Source organism: Marmota flaviventris, chromosome 5 (assembly GCF_047511675.1).
Source record: "Marmota flaviventris isolate mMarFla1 chromosome 5, mMarFla1.hap1, whole genome shotgun sequence".
NCBI classification, from domain to species: domain Eukaryota; kingdom Metazoa; phylum Chordata; class Mammalia; order Rodentia; family Sciuridae; genus Marmota; species Marmota flaviventris.
The window spans coordinates 104,348,003-104,362,726 of record NC_092502.1 but is presented as its reverse complement, the minus strand read 5'-3'; the positions used below and the strand labels follow the sequence as shown (position 1 = coordinate 104,362,726).

The 14,724-nt window shown below is 46.5% G+C and overlaps 1 protein-coding gene across 1 annotated transcript; it reads right to left on the bottom strand.

The window, feature by feature from the left end:
* Window positions 1–402: 402 nt before the first annotated feature.
* Window positions 403–8,329, bottom strand: Otp (orthopedia homeobox). The gene is made up of 3 exons (XM_027927994.3): window positions 8,293–8,329; window positions 6,599–7,008; window positions 403–933 (listed from the first exon to the last, which is right to left on the bottom strand). Exons 1-3 carry the CDS (start codon window positions 8,327–8,329, stop codon window positions 403–405), a joined length of 978 nt encoding a protein of 325 aa, XP_027783795.1.
* Window positions 8,330–14,724: the final 6,395 nt, after the last annotated feature.

Genomic DNA, 14,724 nt, shown 5'->3' with positions numbered 1-14,724 from the left:
TGTCGCTGGGAACGCCGCCGGTCGGAAGGCCGGGAGGAGGCGCGAGCGCGGCCGGAGCTGGGCGGGAGGCGGGGGTAGCGGGAAGGGCGGGGTGAGGCGCTCCAGACCCGGCCGAGGGAGGAGTTGGTGGGAAGGGAAGGGGACTCTGGGAGGTGGGGGGCCGCGAGCGAGCAAAATCAGGCGGAGGGGAGGCCTCGCAGGCTGGGGCTTGGGGAGAACCCGAGCGAGTGGAGGTGAGAGGCAAGGACTTAACAGACCTGGTGAAGGCCAGGGCGGGACGGGACAGGATAGGGCGCCGGGCAGAGACCCGGACAGGGAGCTGGGGTCCCCGCGCGCGCCGAAAGGGCCTCGGGGCGGCCCTGGGGACGGCGCTGGGGCGGAGCGGGCTGGGGCACGGCTGCATTAAGTGAAGCTCATGGAGACTGTGTGCTCTAGCGCCTTGCGGCGGAGGGAGGCGATGCTTGTGCCCCGCCACACATCGCTGCTGTCCGGGGAGCTGCAGAGCTGGGGCGAACCGGAGACATTGCTGGGGCCGGGGAGGGAGGCGGGCACCATGCCGGGGAAGGCGGGCTGGTAGAGGTGCGACTGCAGCCCAGCGCCGTTGGAGCCCGCCAGGCTGTTGGACAGGCCCATGGAGTTGGGCGGCGGCCCGGCCGCCAGGCTGCACTGGGACAGCGACTGCGCCATGGCCTGCTGCCTACCCAGAGCCGGTGGCAGCGGCAGCTGTGACACGCCCGGCATGGCGGCCGCCGCCCAGCGGGTGTCGTTGGCATGGAAAGAGCAAAGGCTGTCGCCCATGGCAGCGGCGGCAGCGGCGGCAGCTGACGGGAACTGAGGCAGGCCTGGGGTGGGCAGCAGGGTGCCGGGTGCGCGGAACACGTTGGTTGTCTTCTTGCGCTTCTTCCACTTGGCGCGCCGATTCTGGAACCAGACCTGGAGCAGGCGAGGAGGTAGAGAGACAGGGGACTGTTAGCGAGCCCCGCGGTCATAGGGTTGTGGGGGCAGGGGCTTAAACGACAGAGTCCTTGTCAATACAGCCACTTAGCCACAGGCCAAACAACTGCAAACACACCACATCGGCTTGACACGCCCAATACCTAGCCAAAGATCTTGGTTCCCCACCATCTCGTGGCAACTGGAGCCCCTTCTACCCACAAGCGCAGAATCAGGCGTGATCATGCCCCAGAGCGTTTACGCGCAGTGCAAACACACTACAATGTGCAGTGTTCACCACGCCCCTACACGCTGGTACATTCCGTGCAATGCACAGGTCTGCAGGCAGGCATGTGTCAAGGCTCGACCCACAGGTGTACAAATGAAGATAAACATATGTTCCCATGTGGCTTAATAGCATGTCTTATAACTCTGATGGGGTATAGAATTTTCAGAAATGCTGGAAATTTGGAAATTGATGAAGGACCATGGATGACATAGACAGTTTCAAAATCGAAAGACAAAGGAAACCCCTAACACCACGGTTGACAGAGCAGAGAGGTTAATATAGTGATCGGTGTGGGAAAGCGAGTGCCACAGAGCTATAGTGTTGTTTGGGTTGCCACAGTGACTTCTGTTTCCTCCCACAGATCTTAGTGCCATGACCACAAATCTCCTGCTCCATTCCCAAACCACTTTTAAGGACACGTTTGTCTGGGCAGAATCCTAAGCTGGAACCTGTCACCCCAGGGCTTTCAAGTCTATTTTTTTTTTTAAGTAACTTGCTGAGGATAACAAGGCCTCTGATAACCTCAAGTTGCCCTCTTTTCATTTATAAACTGAAAGTAAATTTTCTGACCAATACAAGTGAAAGCAGATTAGGTTTAAAACCCACACTAGTAATGAACAAATTTAATTTTTCTAAGGCAAACACAGATGTCTTTTTTCAGGAAGATGAGTTTGATGAAATGCATTCCCGATGAAAATGAGCCTCCTTCTTTTTCTTTACAGTAGCCCAGGAAAATCTTTCTACTAGCCAAATCTGTCCACAGATGTCCAATTCACTACCACAGGGAAAGAGTTCTGTGTGGAAGATATTAAGTAAGCTGCCTGGCTAAGATAACTTCCCATCTCCACCTATTTCAACTTGATCTTTAAGAAAAAAAAAAAATTGCCAGCATTCCTACTTGGTAGATTTGGAGTCTAAAATCTAGTCAACTGGAGATTTGCTTTGCCTAAATGTAAATGATGTGGGACACAGCTCAGGTACTGAGTTTCCTTTTAGAATTTAGCCAGCAGAGTGTGACCACCATACTTGTGGCCCCAAAGGAGGTTCAACCCATTAATCCAATCTATGTGGTGTTTATTTTGCAAGCTCTAATATCAGGAGTACCAAGGCATACCTACCCCCATTCTCAGTAAACCAGCCAGGCTCAACCTTGTATTCATACCCTTGCAAGCAAAGACATACTCTCCGCTTACTAGAGTAAACCATATTGCAATCTAGAATTATCTTTGAGTGGGCCTTAGCCTTCCTATCCTAACCTAGACATGGCCCACTACTATCTTTCTATCACATTTTCTACGTTGCTGCCTATTTCAGCATCAGCAATGGGCAAACACAAACACGCTGCTTCCCTTCCTCCTTGCAGCCCTTGAGCTGTGGTGCAGTGGATTAATGAGGCAGCAGGACCCTCGATGGTGGATGGGATCAATGTGGTTGAATTGAGCTGTTAGAGGCCTTAGCTGGAGAGCAACCCTCAGATGACCAGGAGAGACTTGTCGTGTCAAATCCCTTTGCAGCACCCACCCAACACTGGATTGGGGTGAATTGGACAGGACAGAGCCCTTAACAGAGACTGTCCAAATGGTTCCCAGCACCTAGATATATTTTGAAAGGTATCTTACAAAGTCAAAACCAGTTCCTAACACCCTACAAGTGCCAGTGAGTTCTGAAGTGTTTGGTTGTTTGAAGGGTGTAAAGTAGATGAAGGAGTGGAGAGAGAAGCAGAAGAAAGAAGGTGGGGGTGGAATTGCCCAGTAGAAATTTAATAGCAAATATCACTGCCAGAAAGGTTTCTGAATCTAGGATCTGCTCAGGCACAAGCGGAAAAGAACAGCTGTTAAAGAACTAAATATTGTAGGAATAATCAAAAAATTGTGCTCAATTATGTTTGAGGGTTAGTAGTTAAATGATGGCTACAATTTTTTTTTATGTTTCATGGCTTACTGGGGTTGAGAAAAAAAATCTGCATGGGATCTGAGCACCTCCGTTCCAAGCTATGATGCATATGTTTTTAAAATGTGAATGTTTCCACTTGAAAACTAGAGCATGACGGATTAAAATGCAGGCAAAACCTGAGGGAGATTTTCAGAATGCACAGATGACAACTGCAGGAAATATATTAACCGCAACCACGGGCCAACTTTGTACTCAGTTTGAAATGCAGCTCTTCTCAGAAAATGCTTAATACAACAGTGAGAATCTAATGGAGGTTGGAATCTAAAAATCCACTTTCATGATATCTGCTGTTACAGTAATATAGACATACTGTAAATGTATTTTAAAATATATAGCCCGTTTAATTCCCCAGCTATAAATGGCTCAGAAATAGAGAAAGAGTGGGAGAAAGAAAGAATATTACTTTTTTCCCCCTCGAAGCAAACGCTTTATGAAGATCTCATTGGAATCCAGCAAGTGATTAATGTGAAGATTTGGGAGGAAATCTGGGGAGCTGTATTAAAGCCTAGATCTCAGGTTCATTTCGATCAGCCAGCCGTGAACTCTGGGCCGAATTCATTACACTTTAATAGTGCTGGGAGAGGAAGAAAATGCAATTTCTCATTCCATTAGAAAACTAGAAAATACTCTCAGCTTGTCCCCCTATTAAGATGTGGCAGGTGACAGGGCCATTCTGGGGGACACGGTCAATGGAATTACAGCACATTATTTTTGTTCATATAAAATATTGAAAGGCAAGCCTGACTGTGCAGAAGTTATTTCACTGATTTGGTTTTTATGTAAATAAAATATTGAAAGTTAATTAATCCGTGCTAGAGACTAATGATTATGCTTATTATATTGCATTTGATCGCATAATTTGCATGATTCTCGCATTGCTGCTTAATAAGCCATTCCAGGTTATAAATAATTCTGAAATTGGTTTCTAATAATGGCATGCTATAAAAGGAATGGTTTTATTACACTAGCCAGAAAAGGGGAGCAATATCAGACATGGAATTGGCCTCCATGTGAGTAGAGGTGCTTTAATAAATACTTAGAAGTGTGATATATACCAAGTATAGATAAAAATAAGTATATTGGGTAATTTAGCCTAGAATTAAAAAGCATCTCTGAAAACATACAATTGCAATAAATTAAATGTTTAGATCATTTTTAATCAGTGCAGTGGCCCACATGCTGAAAAGAATGTGTGGCAATCTGTTAACTATAAAGAAAACTATGAAGTACTCATCATATAAGAACATAAACCAATTACTATTTAATTTGAATTTGGTCAAGGAGCAATGGTACAGTGAGTTGTGAAGTAAATACATTTTCCATAAATTATTTTGCATTACATTACATAATGTTAATCATTTTGAAATGTTAATTAAGAAGGTTATGTTGATCTGATTACTTTTTAAACTATGAAACATTATTTTAAAAAATATTGAAATTGCCATTCTATTAAATTGTTTCTATCAACAGCCTCAAGCTATTATCTTTGGTTGAACATTATGCTAAAACAATTAAAGTACTTTGTCTCTTTCTTCTTGCATATTCTTTTGTGTACTCTTAAAAAATAACTTTCTATCACATAGTTTGTATTTTATTTCATTTACAACTTTTTCTATTAAAAGAATCACTGTCATTAACCTTTGGAAGACCTAATAAAGTTTAATAGACCTCGTTTTCTTTTTTCATAAAATCAGTTGTCCAATTATATTTTATTTGTGATTCTAAGTTCTATTTTAATTTGAACTAATTACCAGTATGTCTGGGTCAAAACACAGCATTTTTCTCTTTTAAACAACAATTAACCACTAACATTTCTCTTGAGGAACAAAAAAGCAAATTTGTGAATTTTGAACCTGCAGAATGACCTACAATCAAGAATTATAATGAGCATAGTTTTCTAATTTTGTATTTTGCAAAGGTTGAATTCAGTTTCAGATTTTTAAAAAGGTGAAAGTAAAAGATTTAAAGGATACTAGTAACAGATATCTGCACAATATAATTAGCACTCTTTTGATGTGTAATTTTAGTGGCCCATAGTTCAGGCCTTTTGAAGTTCACTAACAAAAACACTCAGACTTATATTAAATAAAAATGCTAATTATTATGTTATATCCTGAATATTGCTTTATTAATTTGACCATTTAAATCCCTGATGACATTCATTACTACTAGAACAGAAGCATGTACTACTTTTCCCGTTTAGACTCTTAAAAATGCCAAATGGAAACAAACATTTAACACGGGAACACCTTCATTGCTCATTTATTGGATGATATATAAATTATTTGAGATATTTAAGATTAATCTATAAAAGCAGGTAGCACTGCTTTAACAAGTTAGGTTAACACCCAGGACACCGGACAGAGGACAGAAAATACCAATGTCCAAGATAGCAAGATGATTTTCAGCACCCTGGATAGCTCAAGACTAAGTGCCCTCTTGAAATTTCTCCTCCAGGCACCTGCCATAAAATATTTGATGTTATTTTCATGCTTTTTAAAAAGTAGAAAAGAAATTTGGGATTCATTAGGCTTGTGCTTTTGTACCCCAATTTTCAAAACAGTTATAGGTGTGATATCTAGATTACATATAATTTACAACTTGGGTGGCTGGATAACAACAAGGAGTCAACAATGATTGCGTTTACTTCCGATCAAGCTTTTTCACCCTATGTGTGCCTTCTTCGGGTCGGGTATCTACAATGGAAAGCCTTCATTTCTCATCCAAACCCCAATTTCCTTAGGGGAACGTTGAAAAACAGACAAACCAAAACCCAGTGCCCACCAGCGGTTGGAGGATCTCCTGGCTACTTCCGGGGAATTGGTAGAACCTCTTGCAAACATCAAAGGTTAGGGTGTTTGGCCCGAGAGCTGCAAGAGTGTGATTTTTAGAGAATAAAGCCACACCGTGAAATCCGAAGAGGTCTCTCTCTCTCTCTCTCTTTCTTAGGCTTTTTTTTTTTTTTTAAAAAGCTTTATTTCCTCTCTTTTTATGCGTTCTGTATAATTGTTGCATTCCCCGTTTTATCCAAAAGCTTAACACAAATTAATTAGGGGGTAATGAAATACTTGTCAATAATAGGAACTGGAGTTGAGGTGCACGCTGGGTTTTACCGCGTGAGAGACGCGGGCTTGCCTTCTCAGAAGAAAGAGTCGAACCCCGCTGCCCAACAAAATGGGACTTCACTTTTGAGGAATTTCAGGTGGGATGCGGCTATACTGTTGGGAGGTGGGCCTTGCGTGTCCTTTGGGGGATGTCGATCTGGGCCAGTTTTGGGCGAGAAGAGGCTAACTAACCCAGGATCGTTTAGGCAGCTGGAGCAGAGCCCAGGAACTCAACAGGGAAAGGAAAGGCCCGGCTCCCCTTGCCCCAATCCTCCCGTCCCCTCCTTGCCTTCCGTTGGAGCGCCCAAACTCCGCATACCTGCACTCGGGATTCGGTCAACCCGATACGCAGCGCCAGCTCCTCACGCATGAAGATGTCCGGGTAGTGAGTCTTAGCGAAGCTCCTCTCCAACTCGTTGAGCTGTGCAGGAGTGAAGCGCGTCCGGTGGCGCTTCTGTTTCTGTTGGCCCTGCTGCTGACCGGCTTGGCTGGGGTTCGGGCCGCCCTGGGGCCCGGGCTGCTTGTCCGGGTCTTTGGCGCTCACCGCCAGCGAAGCCGGGGTAGAGCCCACTGTGGTGATATCCTCCCCAGGTAGCAGAGTTGCTCCCTCGACTGGGTCGGAGTTGGGCGCCAGGTCCCCTGGATGGCCCCCGGGGTCAGAGCCCCCCACGCCCAGCCTACACTTCACCGCCTCCCGGTGGCCCAGCAGCTCGGCGGCATCTTTCATACCTGAGAAGGCAAGGGGATCGCGGTCACTACTCTCCTGGCGACGCCAGGAAGGACTATCTTCCCGGTGCGGTGATTCCTCGGCCCCATCTTCGGTACCCTCCGCGTTTAAGCTCGCCCTATGGACGAAACTCCCAGAGCGCTCAGCTGGTTTCCCCAGGATTTGGACAATTACGTTGGAATAACATCTGGCCCTTTCCCCTCTCTCTGCAGCTGACCCCGGTAGCAAACAGCACATGCTTTCGTTTCTCCCACAATAAAACGCTCCCAGGCCCGGCAATAAAACATGCCTCCTAGTCCCTTTCATAAACCCTACCCCCCGGCGCCCCAGGAAATCGAGAGTAAATCCTTGGACATTGGAGGTGAAGGGGAGAAATAAAGAAAATTAAACGATTCTTGGTTCTTCGGTTGCTGCCTCACCTAAGCTAAGGCAAACTGATGGACTCTACCTCCTGCCGGATTCCCTCTCACTTTCGGAAGATGAATAAGTCTCTGAGACTTCCACCCCCCGAAATCAACCCAAATCAGCTCCGCCTCCCCCCTCAAATCTGAGAAAGTGTTTGGAAAATGGAATCACATCCATCACTAAAGAATCCCAAACCGGAAACCCAAAGCCCAGCGACCCAGATGGCTTAAAAGAAACTAAACTCTACAGACATAACAGTGAATCAAACTTCAGAGAATTCAACTTTTCTTTCCGGAGAAATAAAAGGTTCGTTTCTCTCAGCCATTGGCAACGCTGGGTCCTTTTTAGAAGGTAGAGATGCCTGTGAGGATGAATTTGGCTTCTCTCCTTCTCAACCAGCTCACTTAGCAAATCCACCTCGATGACAGCAATTTCTCCTTTTAGGCCAAAGTTTTTATTTTATTTTAAAGAAAACAAATTCAACCATACTTAGAGGAGGAGGAGGAGGAAAAGAGGTGGTGGGAGAGAGGAAAAAAGAGAAAGAAATCCCAAGTCAAAGCTAACAGGAAAGAAAAAAGAGAAACACCTCCAAACAAATTATCTCACGGGATAGATCGCCTTTGGAAAAAAAATAAAGGGGTGGGGGTAAGCAAAAATAAGAAAAACAAAAAGTAACACCATTCCCCAACTCCTTTTCTAGATCTACATATTCCATAGATTTTTTTTAAAAGACGATGTTAAATCAAATTAAACTTTAATACTGCACAATTACTTTTAAAGAAATTAGTCCATTTAGGGCGCATTAAGGTAAAATAAGGAACAAATTGACAATTTCCTGCCCCGGCTTCTCCTGGCTGCCGGGGCCAGAGGCGCACACTCACCTAGCCTGGCGTCCAGGAGGTCGGCGTGAGACAGCATCGCGCACCGCTCCAGGGCGAAAGCTGTTCCCCCCCAAATTTTAGCGGCTTTAAGTTATTTAAAATAGATATAAGCTATAAGCTATACGATATAGATATATATAGATCACCTAAATGAAAGAAAATTCGGTTTGTGGTTAAAAAGGGGGCTTCTTGCATTATAATGTCCTTTAGAGAGACGGGGAGGTGCTTAACAGTTGAATGAACCCGTGAGCAGCTTGGCGAGGGGACCAATCAGGAGGGCAGCCTGCAAATGTCAGCGCCCGGAGAGTCCCCCACTCCGCCCGCCCGCCCGCCCGCGCCCGCCCGGAGGAGGCGGCGGTGGCGGCAACCCTGGCAGCTCCAGCCCGAGCAGCAGCTAAGGCAGCGGCGGATGCCTCGGTCTCACCCTGGGCTTCTGGGCCCGGCCTCCCTTAGTTCTTTTCCTGAAATTTTTCTCCCAGGCACATCTTTTCTTCCCCATGTCCTGACCTGCTTGCTTCACAGGCGCAGCCGAGTCTCAGAGCTAGTAACTTCCTGGAGCAGGGGCAGGGAAGAGACCAGAGCAGGGCATGACCCCCGCGTGACCCAAGAGTCGCCCCCGCCGCGCGTTCTAGGCAACATTGGCCTGCTCTGGTCAAGCCCAGGGCCCAACCCGGGCACGCGGCGGCCTCCAGACGATGCCTAGACTTTTCCGCTGCTCAGCAGGCCTGCACCAGAGACCCAGACACCCTGCCTAAGCCACGGGGCCTACCAACCACCAACCCTACCGCCGGCCTAGAGCGCCAAGAGGAGTCGGCTCCCCGGGCGCTGCGGGTGCCCGGTGTCGGCTTCGAGGACCTGAGTCAGGGTGCATTGGTGCGCTCTATACTCTTACCACGAGGCTCAATCCTAGGTTCCGCTCCTCGGCCCAATCCACTCTAGATCCTGGCCCCCGACCCACTCTTCTGGTCAAAGTTTCTAAGTTCAGCTCGGCTCCCAACTCCACTTAAGGCTGTAAATAAAGTTAAATGCTCTTTATTTTCCTCTTGAATATGTTAAACTACGTGAACAATTTAAAGTGCTTTGCACAAGTGAAGCGAACCATTTCTAATGTTCTGATTTTTCAGAGCCAGCCAACAACAAAGTTTAGATTAGTAATATATTTCTAACCAGAGTAATTTTCAAGATCATTAGGCATTTATGTAATTAGTGCCAAATCTATAAGCTTTTATTACGATTATTATAGTAAAATCAGTATAAATTTGTACTAATTTACTACTGTTTAGACTTGGCTGTCAAGCCCAGAGGTTCTTATTGTAAATGATAACTGAGGAAATTAAGTGCAAAATTCTGTACCATTTCTGATCTGCTCCTAAACAATCCGTTTCAATTGTATTTGTAGCAGAACATAATGCCCTTTTAAAGTTATTTGACTTGTATTTTTATTTGCATCACAAGAAAAATGCCCTCTACCCAGTCACAATGAAAACTGATATTTACTACTCCCATCTTGATTAACATTGATTTTTAATTCGAGAGTGATGCAATTAAGATTATTCATTTAGTGCAAATAAAGCTTCCACAAAAGGGTGGCCCTATGAAGTCTGTTTTAAATAATACAGAGCAAATGGCTTTTTTTGTTCGCCGTCCAATTGACTTACACAAAACACTGGAAATGCTGCCTGAGAGCAGATGCGAGAGAGGAATTGTGTGTGTGTGTGTGTGTGTGTGTGTGTGTGTGTGTGTCCCCTCAGCTGTGTGTGACAGGGAGCAAGCAAGGAGACAAAGGAGGCGGCAAAAGCGAACTCCGGGGCAGTTTTGTTTGCTCTGTCCCTCCTGCAGCCCGTTCAACCTCCTCTCGTGCACACCAGTGTGTGCGTGCTCACACAAGCGCACACACACGTGTGAATGCAGGGCAAAAACTATACCCAGTCCTTCCGAGCTGTGGAGACGGCTCACCCTGAAGCTCCGGGCCTGACCGGGCTTCAGAGGCCGTTGCAGCTGCTGCCAACGCGGCCTAGGTGGAGCTGGGGCGCCGGGACTGGGAATTTCGGTTCCGCGGAGCCTGGTGGCTGCAGCAGATCTGCGAGCCGCAAGGGCACCCGGCAGGCGCGCGGTGCCCTTTCCAGAAAGGTTTTGCTGGGAGGAGAATTTCGAGACCTAAAGTAAACAGAGTCCTTCCAATAAAAGCTTTCTTTCCTCCAACGATCCCCAAACCCAAAAGCTAAAGCGCCGAGCGCGCGCAGCAGAAGTAGACCCGACAGCAGACCTGGGCGGGGCGGCGTTTGCTCAGCACGCGGCTGGGAGTGCGCACCTGGCTGCGTCTGTCCAGGGACTCGCAAGGGGTTTGTGCCCAACGTGTGGCTTGGGTAGTTTCCTGGCCGGAATGCAAAAGCAGGGGTGAGGAGAAGTGCTAAGGAAGGGACTGGGAAACCTAGCAGCCGCACCGCACCCTGCTCCCCCAAAGAAGCAGGTCTGCGGAGGCCCGCAGCGCAGGGGCTCTACACCCTGCCGGGAGGGAGGAGAGGTGGTGACCCGGGAAAAGAAGGGCACCGAGCCTTGAGTCGACCCGTGTGTGCCCACCAGCGCTCAGGTCCCCATCCCACAGCAGCCCCAGATCAGCCTCCAGCCAAGCCGCGTCCTCCCACACGCACTCGCTCGTATATTCTGTTTTGTTGTATCTTTCAGGTCGATAAATAAATGTGTAATAGTTAATGTGAAGACACATCAGAGTAATAACAATGGGACGAAATCAAAGGATTATCCATCTCTGTTAGTAACCGCTGAATAACAATGTTGCGGCGTGATTGATAGCCCGCTTCATTTTATGACTTTTCTATTGGTCTTGATTTTTATAGCAGTATAAACAAACTAAATCATTTCTTCCAAGACTTCAGAGCATAAGCACCTCGGGGTGGGGGAGGAAAGGGGGGTTGAAAGAAAGGGAAATCAGAGTGGGTGGGGGTGACCCGAGTGGGTGTGGGGGCGTTGGTGTGGGGAGGGCGCTAGTTGGAGCTGGAGCAGGAGCTTGGAAACTGCAGCCCTCAGGCGAGGGAAAACAATAGTCTCGGTGTAAAATGCCCCCGCGCCTGGTTTCCTCTCGGCAGCTCGTTTTGGCCAATGTCTGAATCCACCTGGGCAGCGGCTGAGATGTATTTACCAGAGTTTTATCCCCGGCATCTTCCCACGTTCCTGGGGCAGCCGGGAAAGTGCCGGTCAGGCCCATTGCTGTTGATAATTTAAGGCATTTCCCACATGATCATGGGAACTGAAGTCCCTAACAAGGCGAGGCTTTAGCGCAATGGCCCCCAAATCTTCGGAATGACAAGAATGTCTTCAGAAATCACTTCAAAGCAAAGTAAAAGGATTTTCTATGACGGATCCAGTGATTTTTCCTCAATAAATAGGTTTTAGATTGTTACACACACGTAGAAGTGGAACAAAGGGAACTACCAGAAAATATATTGGTTGCCCCTAATAAAATTTATTTAGACAGTTTACTTCTCATAAAAAATAGAGATTGAATTTTGTACAAGAGCCTGCCAAGGGGCGATGCACAGGGAAATCATTTTTTTCTTTCTCCTTTCCCCCCCTTCTCCTTTTTAACGAAGCACAAAGAGCGTTTAAAGGCCAGGGAACCGTCTCCTGCCACAGGAGAGCCTAGACCTAGCAAGAGAACTCAGTAGTTTGGGAAGAGATCAGCTTCCGGGGAGAGGTATAGATTTTAAAACCAGAATCTTAATGAACAATTATGTAAATTACAAACACAACAACTACACAATAGATATTTTTTCTTCTGCTTTGCCATCCCATTCCACAGCAGGACTTAGAAATACAGTGTGGCTGGATGAAGAGGTGGGATGAGGTGGAATAGGGTAGGAGATGGGACAGTAAGTACTTTAAAGATGAATTTATGCTTATTAGGTTTGCAATTCTGATTTTCTCTCTAATTGCATTTCTGCATTCATTGTGAATCCTTTGTAGAGAAACAGAAAGGATGAAAATATATACAGGATGCTCTGGGAAGAATTGGGTAGTGTGCCCAGAACCCTAATTGCTTTTTCCACTTACAGAAACCTCGGGTGTTTATTAAATGTAACTTTCGGCTGCTTAGGTTGCTTGTAAACTGCTCTCTTTTCTTTGCAGATACTGGGCTGAAATATGGCGCGTTATTATTCACATTCCTGCTATTAAATGCTGAATTGTAACATTGTTCCCTTTAATGAGGAGCGCCTCCCTCAATAATTAACGATCTCACATTTTCCTATTTTCTTGCCTGATGAAAAGAATCAATTTTAATTCGTGGTAAATTACAGCCATGCTTTTGGGTATTATTTGCTTACAGAAAACAAATCAAGTGACTTGAACACTCCTGTTTACTTTTCCAGATATGCAATAACCCAAAAGCAATGGCAAATCAGATCGTGTTCTTCAGGCCTACCTTAGAAACGGAAAAAAAGATTAAAGGGTGGGAGGCAAACACAGGAGGAAAGCAGAGGAACCTCCCAATTCTACTGCGTTTGGATAAACACACATCCTGCCTCGGGTGCCAGAATCAGCTTTCCCCTAGTCCTTACCACAGCCGCCCCCACCCCTCTTCCTGGGCAGGGGTCGGTAGATCACATCTGGCCACCCTAGAGTTTGGACTGCTCCATGGATGGCTTATTGTGGGGGTCGATCTGAGGGTGGGGTGAATGCAAGGAAGGAGATCTGGGAGGGCGGCCAAGTCTCTGCTAAGGGGTGCCGGGTGCTTCCACACTTCTCTACACAAAAGAACTCTCTCTCTTTCAAGGTTTCCAGCCAAAGCCACCACAGTTAAAGCGCCCTTGCACGTTCACAGCGAAATCTCCCGCAACTCGCATTGGGGTGTAGTCTCTCCCAGACACCTAGAAAAACGTCTTAAACTCCTAGCCAAACAAACCTGGACTCAGCCCAAATATGCGTCCTCTAGGCTTGCCTGGGACCAGGAGAACAGGGACTCCAGGCCTCTCTCAGCTAGAGTAGTTGCCTTGATAATAGCCGGCCCGAACCTGTGGCCACAAGGACACAAGTTTCCAGCCTCGAAGTAAAATGCCAAGGGCATGTACACTAGACTTGCTTTCTTTTTCTTTTTCTTTTTTTCCCTTTAGCGTAAGCAGGGCTGCATGTACACGACGCGTGTACTTGTGTGTGCGCTTGAGTGAACAGTGCGTGTCCACTGCCTGCTCCCCCACATGGCAGGGCGTGCCAGCGGTTGCTCAGGAGCAAAAAGCTTGCCCCAAACTCTGATTTGGAACCCACCAACCAAACCCTTTGGCAATATAGGAGATGAACGTATTTTTTTTTTCTGGAATGAATGTTTTCCCAGACATGTAAGTTTGCAAATACAACCAGACAATTCACCTGCGTGACTCTTTGTGGGCTCAAGGGCCAGACCCTTGCTTATTTTTTTTTTCTCTGAACTTTCTCTTCTAACTAGCAGGGCCCTCAATGCGGAAACCTCAACACAAAACAATGAGGGATAACCTACCCCCTGACTGTGTATATTGCTTTTTCTTCCCTTTCGCCCAGTAGTTTTAACGGCCCCAATTAGCCACAGGGAATACAACAAGTAACATAGAAATTTTGTTTGTATGTGTTAAGTTCGTTGCTTTTTCTGATTTCTATTTACTCAGGATAAATAATCATATATCAGTTATTCAGTTAGGTGACAAGGCTAGTAATTGGAATAAAAAGAAAAAAAATCTCATCCTTATCTCTTTCTGTAACTAGATATAGCGCTAATAAGACTGCATCAATCTTATCTAGCAAATAAATAAAATAGACAAACAAACAAATTCGCCTCCAACAAGTTAATGCGGTGTATCTGAGTGGAAAGTAGATATTTTCACGCATTCTGGAGATGAGGAGTGACTTTTAATAAAATCACAAGAAAAACAAATGTAATTCTGTAAGCCATTTCTTCGAGCTGCAAGCGTTCCCCCCTCCCCCCTCTCTTCCCTCCGGGCTCCCGGGTCTCCACCGCATTTGGTACTAGGTTTAAGACTGACACTGGCTTGGCTTCTCCAGCCACTTTCCACTTGTAGTGTGGGGTAGGGGAGAGTAAGTAAGACGATTCTATATAGGTCATGAACCTTCCCCAAGCAGGATTTTTCTCTCTTTCCCTATCTTTCCCTCCATTCTTCGCCTTCCAGCCTGTAGCGCACTGCCTCTGGCTTCCTTTCCCTCCTTTGCTTTCACTCCTTTTTCCTCTTCCCTTCATTCTCTTTCTTGCATTTCGTCCGGCTCTTTCCAATTACTCTTTCCACTCTCCCTCTTTCTCTATTCTCCCGTCTCTCCTCCCCCTCCCTCTCCTTTTCTCTCTCCTTTCTTCCCTTCTTTCTTCTCCCTCTCCCCCCTCCTCTCTTTGCCCCCCTTCCTTGTCCCTTGTCCCCTCCCCGCAGCCCGAGTGCGGCT

What these genes read in the sequence shown, in the direction of transcription:
- Otp (XM_027927994.3), bottom strand. Translation starts at nt 8,329, where the DNA reads ATGCTGTCTCACGCCGACCTCCTGGACGCCAGGCTAG. An exon ending in CCTCCTGGACGCCAGGCTAG is followed by an intron (nt 7,009 to 8,292) that starts GTGAGTGTGCGC and finishes TTGCCTTCTCAG; the next exon opens with GTATGAAAGATGCCGCCGAG. An exon ending in TGACCGAATCCCGAGTGCAG is followed by an intron (nt 934 to 6,598) that starts GTATGCGGAGTT and finishes CGCCTGCTCCAG; the next exon opens with GTCTGGTTCCAGAATCGGCG.